This window comes from Solea senegalensis, linkage group LG5, assembly GCF_019176455.1.
Source record: "Solea senegalensis isolate Sse05_10M linkage group LG5, IFAPA_SoseM_1, whole genome shotgun sequence".
In the NCBI taxonomy this organism is placed as follows: Eukaryota; Metazoa; Chordata; class Actinopteri; order Pleuronectiformes; family Soleidae; genus Solea; species Solea senegalensis.
Window position 1 is genome coordinate 3,118,282 of NC_058025.1, and position 19,886 is coordinate 3,138,167.

At 42.1% G+C, this 19,886-nt stretch overlaps 1 protein-coding gene across 1 annotated transcript; it reads left to right on the forward strand.

Annotated features, from left to right (window-relative positions):
* Nucleotides 1-1,761: 1,761 nt before the first annotated feature.
* LOC122769392 (netrin receptor UNC5D-like) lies at nucleotides 1,762-19,305 on the forward strand. Its single transcript, XM_044025908.1, has 5 exons — nucleotides 1,762-1,960; nucleotides 7,688-7,837; nucleotides 10,456-10,620; nucleotides 15,638-15,816; nucleotides 18,857-19,305. Exons 1-5 carry the CDS (start codon nucleotides 1,778-1,780, stop codon nucleotides 19,110-19,112), a joined length of 933 nt encoding a protein of 310 aa, XP_043881843.1. The 5' UTR covers nucleotides 1,762-1,777; the 3' UTR covers nucleotides 19,113-19,305.
* The last annotated feature ends 581 nt before the right edge of the window (nucleotides 19,306-19,886 follow it).

The window sequence follows — 19,886 nt, forward strand, 5'->3', positions numbered from 1 at the left end:
CTCGGTATCTGGACACGGGAAGTTGCGAACAGACTAACAAACTTACAGATGAAAACATAATCTCTTTGGCAGAGGTAATAAATAGATTATGGGATTAAAAAAAAATGTTTTTTGTCATAAAGGAAATGTTCAGTTCAGTAAAAATATTTGGAGACAAAAAAAAGAATAAGAAGACAGGACTCAACCAGTCAGAATGAAGTCTTCCCTCGATGCTGTTGTCATCTCATAAATAAAACAGTGTATACCTATTTTCCGTTCTGCTATCTTCTAACACCATCACTCATGTAGGAAATGTTTTCCCTCATGTTCTCAGGAGAACGCTGACGGCCTGTGTGAGCGTCTGCTTTTTGATTTAAACCTGCGTTGTGTTTGCTCACACCGTTGTTTCACAGCAGCGCAGCACAACTCCCATCCATAAAACATCGTACCATGTGCTGGAGTTCATTTGTACATGTTTTTCTGCTCATGACATCGGTGCACTGAGCATGAATATTTAGTTTGACAGCAGAGTCTGTTTCTGTGAGCTGAGAGGGTTTGAACACACAAGAACCAGTTTAGGAGAATCTGCCAGAGTTTTGTGTCATATCGGCTTTTTAGCCACACCAAATATGCTTTTTGTAATGCCTAAAACACTAAAAACATTCATGGCTGGTGGCTATGCCAACAGCCCGAAGATTAATGTATGTTTTGGAAATTTGCAAATTACTAAGGCCCCAGACACCTCAATCTCAATCTCTCCAGTGTGTCCTGGGTCTGCCCTGCGGCTTCCTCCTGGTTGGGCAATCCTAGAAAAACCTACCCAGGGAAATGTCCAGGAGGCATCCTGGCTAGATGCCCAAACCTCCTCAACTGGTTCCTCTCAATGTCTAGGTGCAGCGAGGCCAGACACCCTATGGAAGAAACTAATTTCAGCCCCTTTAATCTGTGTTCCTGTTCTTTCTGTCACTACCTAGAGTCCCCCATAGGGCCACACATTCCCTAAGGACCCTGATGCTTGCCTACAAAATGCTTCATGGGTCTGCTCCCACCCACTTAAATGCTTTCCTAAAGGCTTATGTTACCCCTCGACTACTCCGTTCATCAAAGTATTGTCATTTGGCGGTGCCAACACCCCGCACACAACAATCCAGATTCTTTCCATGTGTCGTTCCACGGTGGTGGAATGACCTACCAGTCGCTACCAGAACAGGGGCGACCCAGTCTATCTTCAAGAAGCTCTCGAAAACCCAGCTCTTCCGAGAGCATATGCTGTCCTAGCACTTACCCAACCCCCTCTCCTTCTGTTACTTGGATCCACCTCGGCACTCTCACGCTCTAGTGGAGTTCTTTCCAAGACTACTTCTATGTATCTTATTCCGCTCTTGAAAGTCGCATTGGATAAAAGTGTCTGCTAAATGCTTAAATGTGAATGTGATTCCCTAACCCGCAGGCGTAGTGAAGCAACCCTTTTGTCTACTGGTGTAAACCTTACTGTCCCAAAATCCAATTTCAGCAACCGGGAGTTGGACCGCCTAGGACCCCATCCCTGTTTCTGCACAGTCCACACTGCACCGGACCCCTATCCCAGCTGTTTTTACTGGAGATACTTTAAAATCAATCAATGTGTAATCAATCAAGTACAGTGACTTTGGGGAAAACAAGACTCATGGAGCTCAAACATCAGATCATGTGGTGACTGCTTTAGCTTGCTAGTATGTGCAAGACTCATGCTTCCTCTGTTCTTCTGTTACAGGATGTGATGTCAGTAGAGGAGGAGTCGATTTCCTGTTACTGCCTGATGGACTCGTCCAGCTGCCACCTGCTGCTGGACCAGCCGGGCTCGTACGCCCTGGTGGGCGAGCCGCTGACGCAGGCTGCCGTGAAGAGGCTAAAGCTGGCGGTGTTCGGGAGCATGGACGCCGGCTCCATGAGCTACAGCCTGCGGGTTTACTGTGTGGACGACACGCCGCATGCCTTTCAGGTGAGGAGGGACGCTGGTTTGAATCATTTGTTTTTCATGATTATCACCAGTTTTACAACACTTTTTTTATACATACACACACACATATATATATATATATATATATATATATATATATATATATATATATATTCTTTTTTTTTAATCACATTTTATCTTTACTATTGGTTTTTTTAATCTGCCCATGATGTTATCTGTTGTTGTCTATCTGTGTATTATGTCTGAATATCTCTGTGTGTGCATCTTCCTGGCTGCAAACCTATTTTCCCTGCTTTGGGACAATAAAGATACCTTGACCTTGAGCCAGGAAGTGAAACCCACAACCTTCCAGTTGAAAGACAACTCGCGCTACCACTGATCCACCATGACTCAATCCTAACTCCTCACTTTCTTAATACTTTTACTTCTGAAACTTAAGTACATTTTAGACATTTATACATATACGTGTACATTTCATTGCAGGGCAAAGGTCAGTGGGTCAGTGTGTTTATTCATATTGAATAAACACACTTTGTGGGTTTCAGTGACTAACTGGTCACTACACATTCATCATGATTTGCGCATTTCTTCGCCCGACTTACTTGAAAATTAGCAGTAACATTTGTTTGCGTGTATGCAGACGCTGTTGTTAACGTTACTTTGTTACCTTGTGTCCGGTGTGTACCTTGCACTGGACGCATACACTGTCGTACTACTATGGCATGCTAATTCTGCTTCGCAGTGAATGTGTCCCAGACTTTGGACCGTTTTGGTTGCTTTCGAGCTGTCCCCTCTTGTCATCGCTGTTTGACGCTCACAAATACAATAATTACAAAGTCAAACTTTTGACAGAGAATGTTTGCTAACATTCAGCATGTCTGATGATACGCAGATAGACAAACACCCCAGAGGCCGGATAAAAGTTTGCTTTGCATTTGGTGTTGAAAACACAGTGAATCATCATCTGATTTTCATTTGCCTCACTTTTTCACAGAATTGTAACTTCTTCTACATCATTGTAAGGATGACTCTTTGTTGGGATTGATAGTCTGGTTTTCCAGTCCTCTGTCCAGACCGCCGTTGCGTGTCCATATTTTTGTTTTGAAGTTTTCATTTTTGACCTTCCAATACCACCATTGAATAGTCTCATTAATAATTGTCTGTAACTTCACTGTAACACATTATAATGTCATTCAACGCTGTGTAGATGTCACAGTATTACTGTACATGATACTACACCAGATAGTTTTGTAAAAAAAGGCTTTTATGTAAGTCGTACATGTGTTTCGACAATGTTTTAAGTAATTAATTTAAGTAAATTTAAATGATTAACTTATTTAAGTAAGTAATTTATTCTTAACTCAAACCATTTTTTTTTTTTTAAACAAATAGTGAAATTAAAAATGAAATAAAATTAAATGGGTTTAATAATTTGGTATATAAGAACTAAGACAAACAGTGCCAAACTAACACAAAAACTAACTACTGCTGTGGCATCTCTTTACTGAAACCTCTGTAGTTTTACTTCAGCAGCATCAGACCTTGCACAGCTAATGTGCACACAAAAACATGGCTTATTTGCTAACATTTGGCAGAGGAAATGTCTAAAATCTCATCATTTAGCAGAGGAGTCTGAGTTGTTGGGGGGGGGGAAGAAAAAAGACTGTTAGCAGACGAGTTTGAAATTATTTGGTGAGATTAACTCACTAAGATTTAAGTCCTTCACCTCATTCTATGATACAGAAACAGATTATGCAAAAGCTCTTTTCCCAGTTTCTATGTGGAAATTTGAAAGCTAATAGTCCTGTCAATGCAGAGAGCAGTTACCAGTAGTTGTTTGTTTGGGCCGAGGTAATACAGAAGTGATTATATACTAGACAGCAAGCCAAGCTTTCCTACAGCATAACTCACTAAAAGATTTGAATTACTGTGGCAGACTTTGGAAATGGGAGACGACTCCACCCTTTTCAGTTTACTTGTAAACTGTGTCTCAATCCAGGTTCTGGATCCTCCCAGGTGTGGATTCTTCATCCGGATGTTGTCACCATACTTTGTGGGCTGTCCCAGCTGACACGTGAACCATCGGCTCCTTCCAAGGCCCGGCGTTACATTAGTGCGTCCGACCATATTTCATTCCAGCCGCAGAGACTTTTATTTAGTAAACACGGGGGACAGCCTTGGTGGAGCCTGGATGATTGTAAACCAAACACAAATGCAAAAAAAACCAAACACTTAAAATTTAAACGGTACAATAAGAAGACATAATGATATCATAATTAGATATCATTTTGAAGCTTTTTCATCATTTAATACTTAGTCATTTCATCTCGTTCTTCTTATTATTTAGAGAGGGTTTAGTTATGAAGAGTCTCCATTTGTGGATTAAAGAGAAGTGATAAGAAGCTTAAGCAGCTTTATTTGACCCTAAATTTTCTGCTATGAATAAGTGATAATTATAGAGTTGACTGCATTGGTTGAATGGTTGACTTATTACTAAATTGTTGTAGAAATAGTGTTTAGAGTTCTGTACAAATTTTATCTGTTGTTCAAGGGTTAGGTTAGGGTTAACCCCACTTGATTTCCACTTTTCTCTATGATGACAACACAGAATTGGACAAATGTGGCAAAAGACGTCACTTCAACGGAAGCTCAGCTTCTCTGGGAGTCAGAAGAGCAGTGGGCGGGGGTGCGGACAGTGGCCAGGTTTCTGCATGATGATTGGAGGAACTGTCTGAAAGGCGGAGCCAGTTTTTGATTGACAGTGTTGCAGAAACAAACACAACAGCGGAGCCTTTTCCGCCTCAGTCCTGTAGACAAATATCTGGTCGTTGTGCCAGTCGTTGTGTGGTCGTAACTGCAGATTCATTATCACGGTGAGACAATATTTAGAGCTGGTGGTGGGGTCTCAGAGCAGCTTGACAGATTCTGTTCCAGTGGTTTTAATAGACTGAGACAAACGCTGCCGCACAGTAATCACTGCCATTTCAATGTTAACCTTCTTTTCTTCTTTTTTTTTTTCCACTTGTCTTGTTTGACTTGATTATCCCTCAGCGACCTATAGAGTTTTTAAGTGTTGTGATCCCACGGGTAAACATGAGGGAAATCAGGCTTCTGCGTCTCTCTGGAGAGTCTAGACTAACACAGTCGAGCCGAGCAGAGTCACCGTGAGCCTCATGACTGGCTCTGCCTCCCTCCCCGCCGCCGTTCTGTCATGTCACAGCCGTCAGCGACAGCTGGCTTTAAAATGCATTCTGGATTTGGTTTATGAATTCCCTGCCTGCCGAGCAGATGCCAGATTTCTGCAGGTCCCTCGGGCTCCTGTCTGTTAGCACTGTGTAGCTTCTGTGTGTTTTCCAAGCGCCGGCACAAAGTCAATTACAGACTGGATCCTGGATCAACAGGAAACCTGACGCAACACACAGAAAAAAAGTGTGCGCCGAGAGCAAGAAAGGGTTTGTGAATGGTAGAGTTTAGAATGATAATGCATCATGATGTTTAGATGATGTTTCCTCGCCAAAAATTCCACCTGTTTTATTTTTAAAAAATGCTAAGAGGCCGCATCGTCCAGTGAAAATACTGTTCACATCACCCTTTAGCCATTTTCCCCAAATTCTAACATAACTGAGAAGAAATCACGGCAGCCCCTGAAAAGAAATGGCCAAGTGGAAAGGGAACTTGTTAGCCGGTTCAAATCCCCACCCGGCCAAAAGGGCTGGGGTGCTCCTAATTCTAGGATGGGTCAAATGCAGAGGAATACTTTCCCTAAGGGGATTAATAAAAATATAAATTCTAAATCCTCCCTTTCTAAGAATTAGTGACATCTAATGGTGAGACTGAAGAGTGCAACAGATGGATGACTACCAAGATGGACGCCAAAATTCGAAATGGCCGACTTCCTGTCGAGTTGAGGCCATGGTCCCAAATGACTTTTTTGTTCCCACCAAGAACAAAAACAAAACATGTTCCCACCAAGTTTCGTGAAAATTCTGTACCAGTTAGTTTTGGCTTGCTCCATCGGTGTTTCACCTTAGGGGGCGCTTTAGTGCCCTGGGGCAACGCACGGGTCAGAGCACTATGATGATATCGCATTTTCGCCAGACCTGACCTACATGCAACGTTTCACCTCTCTGATGTGATGTGACCCCCACCTTTCGCCCTATGTCAGCTAAGATTGTCACAGCACCCTCATGTGGAGGATAAAGCGGCAGAAGACGGATAAGTGGATGCCAGAAAGCAGAGAAATAGAGCTTTGCACTCGTATATTTGTCATTATGGTAGCCCACAGGACTTCCACGGAACGACCGCCCAATCACTCATTTGTGGCGTCACCTTCTCAGTACCGTAAGTGAAAGTTATCTTGGAAGAAATGTACAATTCTACGGCCACAAAATCAAAATAAATCCAGGCAGCCTGATTATCATGATGGTCATAAGAGGGATAACTCCCTCAAAAATGACTACAGTGAAATGGAAGACTTGCACTTTCATGCTCGGGCCCTACTTCTGTCTTGACATAAAAACAAGTCACTTCCTGTGTGCAGCGCTCTCTGTATATAATATATCTTTATCAGATATTGTCACATATTTGTTTATTGTTGTGTATCACTGCTATCCTGGGAGCCACAGAGAGACTCGTGTGTGAACTCATTTGACAATTTGAATCTGTGGTGTCCCGACCTCCAACTAAGGCACCATGCCATAATATGACTGACAGTACACTTGCTTCTCTGCACACACACACACACACACACACACACACTGTGTAATACACAGACTTATGCATAGGCAACGTCTGACACAACGTGTCAGAGTGACTGAGCTGTGTCCTGACATTGGCCACAGCTCTGTTCGCTGTCTCTTCTCTTTTGTGAGTGAGACGGCTCAGAATAGACGGGCCACACTGAGCCGTCCCACCCTCTGCGGGGACACTGAACAATGATGACAGATGAATACCTGCAGGCTACAATCAAAGTGCTCTTTCATCATCACAAATTCAATTTGGGAGGTAGACATTTGTAAACCCCCTACACCACCACCACCCTCCCTCCTTCCCCTTGCGATGCTTTTCTTCTGCATTAAATCCGAGCGTCACCCTGTCAAGTTCGGAGGCTGCAAATGCGACGCTAATGTAAGAGCGTGAGCTGCGTGGGGGCTTTTTTGTGTGTGTGCTCACCCGAGACCTGATGTCACTTTGGCGGATTGTTTCTGCGTTAACGTCGGTGGTGAGTCAGTCGGTGGCTGCGACATCAGGAAGGGATTAGCAACAGGTGTTTGTGCTGATATGCTTTCGTAATGTTCCCTCAAAGGGAGGAACATGGCCCAGTCTCATTTTTTGTTTGTTTTTTTGCTTTGTTTTTGTATGTTTGTTTTTGTCTGTAGGCCCTTTTTATCTCGGGGACAGACTTTTGAGGGGAGACGATCGTGACCCAATTCACAATATGAATCATAACAAGAGCAAATTTGTGCTTTGTTTGCAGTGAAATGCAACGTGTCAGACTTGATGTTCTGGCATTTTCTGTAACACAGTATCACTCTGAATAGATAAACCAGCAGTTTCCAAGATCCCAACTTCATTTCACGCTTGTATAATTAATTAATTGTCTCAAAAAAAGTGTTTCCCGTGAATCATCTTTGTGTCCCAAACAACTGGTCTATATTAGCTCCTTCTTTTACCCCTGTTTTTTTCTAGCCTATTAATTGCTTTCTTATTTGTACTTCTCCTCTCCTCTCCTCTCCTCTCCTCTCACAGGGAGTGGTGGCTGCAGAGAAAACCAGAGGGGGTCAGCTCCTCGAGGAGCCAAAGATGTTGCCTTTCCGAGCGAACACCTTCAGCCTGCAGGTGTCCATCCAGGATGTTCCCCAGTTCCTGTGGAGCATCAAACCCTTTACCACATGTCAGGTAACCATGGCGACGATATCTGCAGAGGAGCTAAAATCAAAACATGGATTGGATGTGGGGGTGTGTGTTAATTTACAGCGTCCTGTTATTGCAGCCAAACGCTAATTACTGTGGAGTTTCTGCAGGATGCTACGAGAACAATATAAGAAATATGCTAAAGAATAGTGAGACGATGAGTGATGCAGCATCAGTGGCGTTTGTAAAACTAAACTTAAGAGAGTGTTGGGCTGTGCATGTCCGTTAAAGTACAGATGGGTCCTGATTATCGAATAACCGATTAAGGGTGTGTGACTGTCACGCTGATGTAAAAGGCCATTTTCTGTCAGAACTACTGTCTTGTACGGATCTCAGAGGCGGGACTTAAAGAGTATATACTTATATATTTCATATGTATATATATACTAGGCATCAGTGGAGAGAGTTTAACAGGAAGAACCAGACTCAAAGATGTGCAGCCATCTGCCTAGACAGGTTGGGGTGAAAGGAATAATCCATTGACATTAACTGCCGGCTCAGAAATAAAACTTTTTCTGCGTCACAAATCGCAGTTTTAGGTGAAAAATTTAAATATGTGGTTTATGTATTAAGATATGACATACTGTACTACATAGATGTACTCAGTAAATAGTCTGGCAGTGACGTTGTTGAGGATTTGTTTTTGACGATTGTTTCGACTAATTACAAATACTAAGGCATGACATTTATATCAAAAGTCGTGAGAGCAGTAAAACGTGCAGCACGAGCAAATAATGTAATTATATATATTATATAATAATTAATTATTACTGCACGTGTGCTAATCTTAATTTACGGCCGTGCAATATGCTGTAGGTTGCGTGTCGACAGGCCTTTTTACAGTTTGGGGGTGGAGAAGAGGGAGGGCACCAATGAGACAATAGGTTCATATTGGTGTGATCACACCCACAAGGAACTTATTGTGTTTGATTGACAGCTGTCACAAGATGTCTGTTTGTTTGGCATCATTTACTGTCACATACTCGCAGACAGAGACAATGAGACAAACCTGGAAAAAAATTTCTTTCTTGCCTGTAACATTCATCTGGTTTTGTCTCGCTTTATACTCCGTGCTTTCAAACATCCCCCCCCACCCCCCCGCCTTTTTTTAAAAAACATGAATCCTTCTGTCGCACGAGGGTCATAAAGCCGGACGCGGCTTGAGATTGATGGCACCGTGTTTTGCTTTCCACTTGCAGGAGCATTAAGAGGCCTGTTCTGTGCGCGTGTTTGTCCACCGCAGCAGAGCTGTGTCCCTACTGTAAGGATGTGAATGCAGAGCGAGAGCGCTGCGTCTCAAATGCACCACTGTCCTCTCCGCGGCCTTATTTATGAGGGGGTTTCTTTCAGGATGGCAGGCAGGCAGGCATGGCGAACCTGCTCTGGTGGAGCAGGTGTAGAATAATAGCTGAGCGATGTGCCATACATCAAGTCAGCTTTTAGTGCTAAAAAGCTGAGCTTCCTGCGTCCATCACACCCCCACCTTACCTTCCCTTCCCTTCCTTTATCTTCTCCTCTCTGCTGCTGCTGCTGCTCCTCCCCAACTCCATTATCTGCTGTGGTGAGCTTCTCTGGGCAGCCAACAAAAAAAAAAAGCCACAAGGGTTCATTCTCCAGTAGAACTCACCGGCCTGCTGAATTAAATATGCCAGGAATGATTTACACATCACTTTTTATATGCAGAGAACACAGAGACGGAGTCAAACAAAGGTCAAGGACGTTTCCCTTTAGATCCTGTGGTTCTCCAGGTATTAATTATACATTAGAGGACACGTTTTTTCCCCTGTTCCCTACATATATACATACAGTATTATGTTGGGATAATCATGACCACAAGGGGGAGCCAGCATCTTTCCTGTCAGTCCAGGACCCAATGACATAATAATGATTTTATTTTTGCTTTTAAATGCGTTAAGTATTTATATATGTTTTATATATGTACGTTTTTTCAGTAAATGTGTAACATTTTTAACAATTTCTTTGTTTATTTGTAGCATTTTTTGTGACACTAGTTTGTAAATTATGTTCTAACATTACGACATTTTACAACACAGTTTTTGTAAAGCAAGGTTTTTGTAGTTGTGTGATGACAATGCAAAGTATTTTCTGGTAACGGTAGCGACATGTGTTTGGAACATGTGATTTTGCAAGACTTGGTCATGCAAATAATGTTTTTTTTTTAACAATTATGTTTTTCACAACATTCATTTTTTAACAATTTAACAATGTTAATAACATTATTTCATGTGTTTTACCCTGTAAAGCTTCATAAGCTTGTTAATGCACATTTTCTACCTGAAAATATGCTTATAGATTATAGAAACAAACCATATTAAGGTCAGGCGTTGCACATTTATGTTTAAGAATGTAATACATATATATTAAATCATAATTTTACAGTTTTCACAAGAATAATTTCAATCTTTTTTTCCCCCCTCTGGATATTCATGACAGGAAATGTCAATATTGTCCCTTGCCTGGATATATTGGCTTCTTCTTTGACTCCAGCTGTGTGTGTCGATGCTGAGGGAGCTAAATCATCTCATTCAGATCATGTAGTATGTAAACACACACTCACACTTCTCCTTCTTCTGCCACCTCAGGAATTCTCCTTCCCCCAAGTGTGGTGCAGCAACCAGCAGCCCCTGCACTGTGCCTTCTCTCTGGAGAGATACAGCCCCGCCACCACGCAGCTCTCCTGCAAAATCAGCGTACGCCAGGTCAAAGGCCACGAGCAGATCCTGCAGGTCTACACGGCCGTGGACGAGGTGAGGCTCTGCAGCTGCGGGGAGGTCGCTCGGCTGTCATGTGACCTTCCCGCAGGGCGTGTGCACTGAATGCTGGGCCGTCTCTCCTGAGGCCAACACCCTCTCTCTCTCTCTTTTTTTATTTATTTTTATCACTAATATATGCTGAACACACACACACCAAAGATGCACCTAAAGGTTTTTTTTCCTTTCCACAGACAAGACATTTTTCAGCAGGAAACACACACGTATTACTGATCGCATTAGGTCAGTGTCGCATGTGTTTGAAACTTTTAAAGCCCACACCCAAATTTGTACATCACAAATTCAGAGCGATTTTCAAGCCATTTAGTCGTGATGGACACGATCGAGCCCGCGAGCATCACCCAAAACGCTTTGATAGTAGCATGATTGACAAGTCCTATACAAATATATACCGATAGACACAGCAAGAATCCGTGCCACTGTGATTGATAATCTGACATGGTGACAGATCATGAAAGACAAAAATATATACTGTCGTCTGATCCCGGCCAAGATAACGCTAACTGACTCACCCATCTCTTTCTCAAGCGTAACAGGGAACTACGGTGGCCTGCACATGCCAGAAAGGATGTAGTTCTTCATCTGTGAAGTAAACTTCCTTATTCATCATTACAAATTGGGCTAAGGCTATGAAAACAGAACATTTGAAAGCAATTTTACATTTTAGTATTATTCAGAAGTGTTATTTAATGCACAAATTTACTCTTGTCACTCATTTTCTATTGTGTTACAGGTCCAGTGTGTACAATTCAGGCTTTTTTGGGACACTGTCTTAGTTGTCATATTTATATCAGGAACTGGGTCAGCTCTTCCGAGGCGGCCATTTTGGACCACCATGTTTGTACAGTAGCCCACAATGGACAGACTTAACATCTTTTGAGTTACGCTAACTGTGCTAACTGAAGGCTATATAAGTTCTCCAACACACTTAAAAAGGGAAGCGTGGGGTGAGGGATATTTAGCTGCGATATGAAACTTCAAAATGTTCCTAAAATATAATAATTCTCACTTAACATTCATACAGTTCGAGAAAAACTCACTATATCTCAGACAATTTAGTGAGTGGTTTCAGACAGTGAAGCAGCTCAATGGAATCTGGCCGCCCTTGACATTTCCACCTGTGCTATTGCTACCATTTACATTTCCTTCCCTTTCATTCACCCTGGGACACACGTGTTCCAGCAAATAGCCTGGTTCACAGCGGCAGTCCTCTGTCTACCAAGCGGCTCCACTGGAGCAGCCACGAGTTAGAAAACCCCTCCTCGTCCGTTCTGTCGTTAAGACAAGGAGAGGTTGTTACGACAGAATGCATTTTCACGGCCAGTCACAAGCGCGTTTGTCCTACCTCGGGGGGTCACCAGCACCGTTTGAACAGATGGCGTTACAATCAGACACAGGTGAAATATTCTTTGCAATTACCTTTTGATGGTTTAATGGTTAAATCCCGCCGACCGTCACGGTCACTTATGGTTTGTCTGAGCAGAGGAAAGAATCAAAAGTGCGTGGAGGAGCTGTGAGTAAAGTTCAGGTCATCAGCGCAATGGTTTTGACATTTAGCAGCAAACAGACGAGTACGTGATGACAGGGAGAGTTTTGGTTCGTCGTTGTTTTACACAGTGGGTCGCCAGGCTTTCACGTCTGGGTTTCACTTAAGAGACATGAAAGAATACTGCAAATTACAATAGAAAAAAAATCGATTACAGTTTAAGAAATAGCAATCATTAAAAAGGTAGCCATGATTTTAAAATAGTCATAATTATGCCAATTAAGTGCCCCATACTTCAAAGAGCCATTTTTAATGCAGAAAACAGTGGGGGGTTGTGGGTATTTTGAGAGGGTGTGTGCACTGGGAGATCAGAGTGTGTGGACCACAAAATGAACATGAAGAAATAATGGCTATTTGAAACCAGTATAGATTGTACGATATCTGGTTGAACCAGACGGAAGATTACCAGCAGAAACAAACGATGTGAGGTTCAAAGACAGTCGTCATGTTCTTGCAAAAAATCATAGCCAAACCAATTGTGGTTTTGACCATGTAATCCAATGATATCTGGGAGGAGATTCCAGGGATTTGGGATCTCACAGAAACTCGGGATCACTCAAAAGCTGTTGCGTGCGTGAGTGTGTTTTGTGTTGAGAAACAAACAAAGAACAAAGTCATGACTGAGAAGGCCAAATCAACTTACCTTGTACAAGTTACAGTGCTAAAGAAAAGTACACAACGTCCGTTTCCCAGTCAACTCGCTCTCATTGTTTATTGCAGGGTTCTGCTCACGATGACGTTAAAATTGCGTCTGTTAATCCCTCACACTACAGGATAATTTGGCCAGATAATCTGTTCAAATCAGGCTAAAATCAGAAGACACCCGTGATTGTCAGAATCGCCAGATCGGGACGAAATATGGCCAATTATCCCAAATTAGCCAATTGTGGGGCTAGTTACTTGCGTCTTTAAGTCAACAGGAGTCATCATCATACATTATACCAGTGGTGTAGTCTGCAATATAGTATGCAATATACACCAAATACCCACTAAAAAGGGCCAGGATCTTATAACCACTTAATGGTGCGTATCAATACTGATCATTGACAGAACTTACATTCAAGCAATTTGTTTTTGCTAATAAAAGTTGGGGACGTCAGTCATTGTCATTAGAAAACTAGTTAAATGTAGTAATACAAAAGTTTTTGTGCTAGTCTGGCAACCCTTTTCTTATGCGGTATGCTTGACCGTAGCACTTTACTAGCACTGCACGCTAATCCCACTGCAACGATAAGATGTTAGCCTGATGCTAATGTTACTCCCATCAGCAGACATTACTGTAACCGCTGGGTTTAGGTGTACTTTTGTATGTCTTTGAATGAAGACGATGACACTCACTACCAATTTTTAATGATGTTTGTGATACTTTGTGATACCTAGTCATCGACGAGTGTCTCGGTTTACAAGTTCAGTGGTTAGCATTAGCCCGCTAGCATCCTTTTCTCATTGTAAACCCAGGCCACATCTCCGTCCAGGTTGATTATCAAACCAGTACTGTCATCGCTTAGTGTGTGTGCGCAGGTGCAAGCGACAGTATATTGCGTATACAGTATACTCCACTGCATTTTACGTACATCATAATCAATGTTGTACCCGCGCTTATTATCGCCCTGTCACGCAGTGTGATTTTGACTATGGATCCACATTTTCAGACGATGTAAGACGACGTAACCCATGCTAAAAGTTGAGCTCCTGCCTATTTGACTGTGAAAATAACCTTTTGCTACAGTTCTCACTGTCTGTATCTGTTGAATATGTCATAAACACAAAGTAAAAGCACTCTAGCATTTCGGTTTCCCCTTCAACAGGCCTTTTTACTGTGAAATATTTGCATCAATGACGAATGAATGTGGTTTCATCCTGGAAAGTCGGCACATTTCACGGCGAACAGAGACATAATTAAAACTATATTATTTATGGCTATTTTAAAGGAAAACCCCATGTAGTGCTCATGCACTGCATACATAATCCGCTTTAGGGTGGAAGGTAGCTTTCATTAGGAATGCAGTTTGAGCCAAAAGAATAATCACATTGTCTAATCTCTCTACAGTTTTCCTCTGAGAATTAGCAGTTAATATTTAATCTGAATGAAAAATACTTTTTTTGAAAAAAGACATGCAGTAATGACATCGCTCGGGTTTCTTGGCCTGAACTCTCATGGTTTGGATTTAATGAGTTGTAATAACAGAAGCGAATGAATGACAGAACTTTTACATTGTGCGATAAGGAAAAGAGAAAATATTAATTCATACATAAATGATGGCGCTATATGAAATGTTAAACAGTTAGTAGTCATAGTAAGTGTTCATGTGCTGCTTTGTCGTATCTGGATTTTTATCTTTAATCGTCAAGTAGAAGGTCTAATCGAGAAGCACAGGATTTTCTTTTGGAGGCAGGAAAAGTCGGTGCCAGTAGAAGTGCAGTTTTGCTGCCACAATTAAAACTGTGCTCATCGTAAATTTGTGCAAAACTCAGCATCCAGTGTTTTAGGCACACAACACACTAGAGTGCTGCTTGAGCCACATTTTCATGGTGTCCTGATCTTCTTCAGTTCTTCTTATTCAACTCTTCTTGAACTCTAATCACTGATTGATATAATCCAACAATCCTATTTTGGTTTACTGTGGATGGGTTCAATAGCCTGTGTGTAACTCCCAATCGAAACTGAGGTCAATCACTCATTGTACAATTTTACACTATATTTTCAGTGGGGTTTTTTTGGGTTGTTTTTTTAATGCTTTAAATTTATGCCATATTTCACTCAAAGAACTTGAACTTATCTTGTCAAATGCTGTGACCAAACATGAGTCAAGCCCAACCCAACAATTCTGGATTTTTGACCCAGCCTGACCCAACAGGCACGAGTGGGGTATCCATGCTCTACAACACACTATGCAAACCTACTCTAGAGTTATACTCAGTGGCTCAGTGGTTAAGACCGGTACCCTAAGTGCGAAAAACATCATGGTCGCAATGGTCGCAAGTTCGATTCCACCCCTCGCTGACTGTACTCTATTCCATTGTAAGTCGCTTTGGATAAAAGCGTCTGTTAAATGACATGTAATGTAATGTAATATAAAGAATGTCTAGAGTTACTTGGTAACAGGTAGATTTGGGGAAGAAAGTTTCAGAGAGTCAGAAAGAGACGAATAGCCAAATACAGAGGGTATTAGATTATATAAACGACTGATATTGTTGTATTTTCTCAAAGACAGACACCACCAGATGCCTCCACCGTTGCCCTTTTTGTGCACAGATTTTTGTCTCATGTTCTAAAATGTTAAGCATACCTTTGGTGAATTATCCTGACCCAGTAAACAGTAAACAACACCCATCTGGCTTTCCAGGCTCCAAGTAAAGTGACATTTGCAATTCCTTTTTTTCTCTCTCTCTCTTCCTGAAGCCCCCCTGTCTGATTTCAAGCCTGTTTCTCTATTATTCCTCCAGACTGAAAAGGAGTCAGTTCCATTTTTTATGCAGACAGACTGCACCGTCACATCCCAGACGGGGCCCAAGGCCTTCAAAATCCCTCTGTCCATCCGCCAGAGGATCTGCGCCACCTTCGACACTGCCAACGCCAAGGGCAAGGACTGGCAACTCTTAGCCCAGAAACTCCACTTAGATCGGTGAGTATTTACACTGTATGTGTGTGTGTGTTCTTGTATTTGTTACCTCTTTAGGACCTGGCCTAAACACTGACCTTGTCAGGACCAGTAGTCCTCATAGAGACCAAAAGCTGTTCCTGATGAGGGAGAACCTCATTTCTGCTCATGACTCTTCCAGTGACGACCAATCAGTGGCCGGCAGTCTGTTGACCTCACATTTTAGTATCGTCTCGGCTCTCTTGGAACCTCACCAGAGCAGGTACCAGACCTGTCCCTGAGTATGAATGAGTAGAGTCGAGCCAAGTAGTGCTAGAACTGTATAATGGAAAGGCCCCATATACAGCAGATTTGTGGTGTAGAACCCGAAATACTTCCACATGGCATTTTTCAGAAATTTGGATTATCCGGTTTATCTTCTGCAAAACAAAAAAAACATCATGGTTTTATTTCTCTATTTAGCCCATAGACTCTGGACACCTGTTTTGAAGCCTAAGGATTCACGTTTTAACCACCAATACCAAAAGTTCACGGACGTCACCGCCAACCTTATTGGCTCTTATTGGACGATACCAGCAGTCAGTCACACTGGTGTCCACTCACATGTGGCATTTTTTATTATAGTTGTTTGTCTCTAAGTGGGAACATCCATCCATGAATCCATTCTTCTACCGCTTTATCCTCCACATGACGGTCGCGGTAGGTGAGCGCTGGTGCCAATCCAAGCTGACATACAGGGCAAAAGGCCGGGTACACCCAGGACAGGTCGCCAGTCCTCAGTGGGAACATAATTTACTTCATTGTTATGTTTCATTGAAAAGGAGCTGAAACTACTGCTTGAGGACATTAACTCCTCAGGAACAACGTTTATTGACGTTATATATCAATAGAAAAGTAGAAGACTTCACATTTCACACCGGACTGTATTCGACTGCAGCCACAGCCACTTAGGAAAAGACACCCAGTGAAGGACACATACTTAGGAAAAGATGTCAATTGGGTCACAGTAAAGACAGCATCTAAATGTTTAGTGGTTAGGGTCACGGTTATTGTGCGTGTCTTAGGTAGACCCCTGTCTTCAAACTCAAAGGCTACATCCATTTTTTACATCCACAGTCTATGGATGGGCCAAGAGGGCATTCAATGTGGATATAAAGCCAAGTTTCACCCATAGCGCCCCCTGTTGGATCACAGACTGATGTACTACAACTTGAATGGGTTTTAAAGTGTGAATTTTACCTCCCCCAACTTCAAACACATTTCCAAATCTCATATTTAAAAGTGACAGCCCTGGTGACTAGTAATGTTAGCACAAATAATTTGATTGTCCTGTTTTCAATCCTCCTCCAAATAAAAAATCTCTGTTAATAATCATAATGCACTGTTCTAAAATTGCCTCTGTCCTCTTGTTGTTTCCTTGGTTTCGGCTGGGAGGCAGCTTTAATCTGCTGTTAAGTGTATGATTCATGGGAGACCTCTTGTCTAAGAGTCCTGTGGGATTCCAAATTATCCACAAAAGCTTTCCTCTCCAGTCTTAACGTCTTTGAGCTGAGCCCGATGTGACCAATGGCTGCTGCAGTCTTTAATGCTGCTTGTTGTCATCTCTCCTGTGAAGTAACCAGGGGGGAGCAGCAGTGAAACACTGCCCCCCGCTGGACACATTGCTCCATGATGCAGACAGGCACTGGTTGCACTCCATTGGCATGGTAACAAGCTCCCTTTTTTGTTTCGTCTTTATAACTTTGGCAGCACCTGAGAATTAGATTCCCACCAAAGTGTGTGTTTGCCAGTAATTATTCATCATTTCTGATGCTAATTTATGATGGATTATAGTTTTAATGGACTCTAAAGTTCACACTGTTTTGTTTGGCTTCATGTAAATCCAGATAGTTGTGTTCACAGCACCAGGATTATCCAATTTGTGTTAAATTAATTCGCAGTTGCAGACGGATGTAATTAGTTGATTTACTAAAGGGGATCCAAGCGCCCGTGTGGGTTGTTTTTGATATTTGTTTCGCGCCAAGCGCCCGTGTAAGACATGTGAATGTTTTATTATGCGCTGCAACCTATGATTAGGTGTAAATTGCAGTAGTTTCCCATTGTGGACAAGACAATGGAACCAGAGTGTGAAAAATGAGGTGTTACATCGTTTACTTGACAAGAAGAAGTGTTGGGAATCTCAGAGAATAGTGATTTTTCTTTTTGTATTTATCCAAACCGTACCATTCATTAGCATCTAATTTGTCCAAGATGTTTAATCATTTGACTCATTTTCCAAAGAAATGTAACAGTAATTATATGCTAATCTTTTGCCATTTAAATGTACCGTTTGGTGCATTTGTACGTGTAATTTATAGGGCATACGGGAGGTGTTGTAGATGGTGTTCATGGGAAGTATAATTCTCGTATGTAGTGTAATCAAATACCAACAAATAAATGCATATCAACAACTCGTGATGCAAAAACATGTAACATAATATTGTCATAGTAGCAGCAGCTGTAATTTCTGTCATGGATATAAAACCGCTGCCACCTCCACAACTAATCCAATCCAGGTTGAGCCTGAAAGCTGCTCTGTTTTTTCCGCTAATCCGCTAAACACTTTTTTAAATCACTGCACAGGCTTGATACGTGGTTAAAACATGATCACTCAGAGAACGCAGACCTCCACCAGCGCTTAAACAACGCTTTACTGAAAATACCGGCACCTGAAATCCACCGGATTAGAACTTTACCATGACAAGCATGACAAAATGCATCTCGATTTGTATTATTATTATCTGCAAGAGCTAATATAATATTATATTATGTTATATTATACACATATATATATATATATATATATATACATATATATATGTATATATATATATATATATGTTATAATATTGAATTGGTAACCAATTATGCAGGTTATGTCAACACATATACACATAAATATCAACTAAAAGGTTGGGAAAACTCTGCATATTTGTTTGTGTGACCCAGAGAAACCTCCTGGTGTAAATCATGATATTTTCAACTGTTTTAATGCTGAAATCTCTCCTTTTTTGCCCTCCCACAGAAACCTGGGTTTTTTTGCCAAGCAGCGGAGTCCATCTGCAGTCATACTGAGCCTGTGGGAGGCTCGCCACCAGGACACTGCTGACCTTGACTCTCTTGCCAGCGCCTTGGAGGAGATTGGCAAGATCCACTCCAAAAGCTCCCCTAAGGACCAGGATGAGCCGGAGTCGGACTTCAATCACATACAGGCGGGCAGCCTGTGTGGAAAACTGACAAACGACACGACAGACGACTCTGCCCCCGAATACACAGGCTGAGGAACGGGGGGAGGAGAGAAAGTGCAGAGTGACAAACATGTGTCTGTGTACGCACACAGCCCGGGGATGGACAACACACTGTGGTCCGCTGGAAGGTCGTGAGGTTGTCGGTGAGTAGACGGCGGCGAGCGGCCGACCAATCACAGCAGGTCGAGGCGAGCCGATGCCTGCTGTGCATCAAACCCGCCCCCTCTCTCTCTCTTTGAAGAATCTGTCTGAGGATGGGCTTTTTTTTTTCTTTTTTTTTGTCTCTGCATTTTTAATTTCCGTGTTTGAAGTTAAAGCTTTTTCCCACTCTACATCCATGTCCGGCTCAGAGGGTGAGAGGGTGAGAGGGCGAGGGAGGAGGGGTTTCTGGCATTCATTTCTCGAGACCGGAGCTCCTGCCTCCTCCTCTCTCCCCTTTTTTTCCCCAGCAGTCCACATGACAGCTGGACACATTTGCATAAAAGTTCTCATTATAAGGTTTTTAAGAGTTATTAAAGGTCCAGTGTGTAAGATTTAGGTGAAATATAAAATGAATTATGCAGATGTTTTTTCACCTAAATATAAACCCTATTATGATGGTGAATCAGGATTTATTTAGATTTTATGGCTGTAGAATTGTCAAAAAAATGTTCAATGAGTGAGTTCTTCGGCTTCCTTTTTTTCCCAAGATAACTTTCACATCCCATATCTGACAGTTATTCAACCAAATGTGTGACATGCCGGTGAATATCGTCTGCGATTGTGACTGTCGTTCCCGCGGACGTCCCGAGGTTCTACCGTAATGAC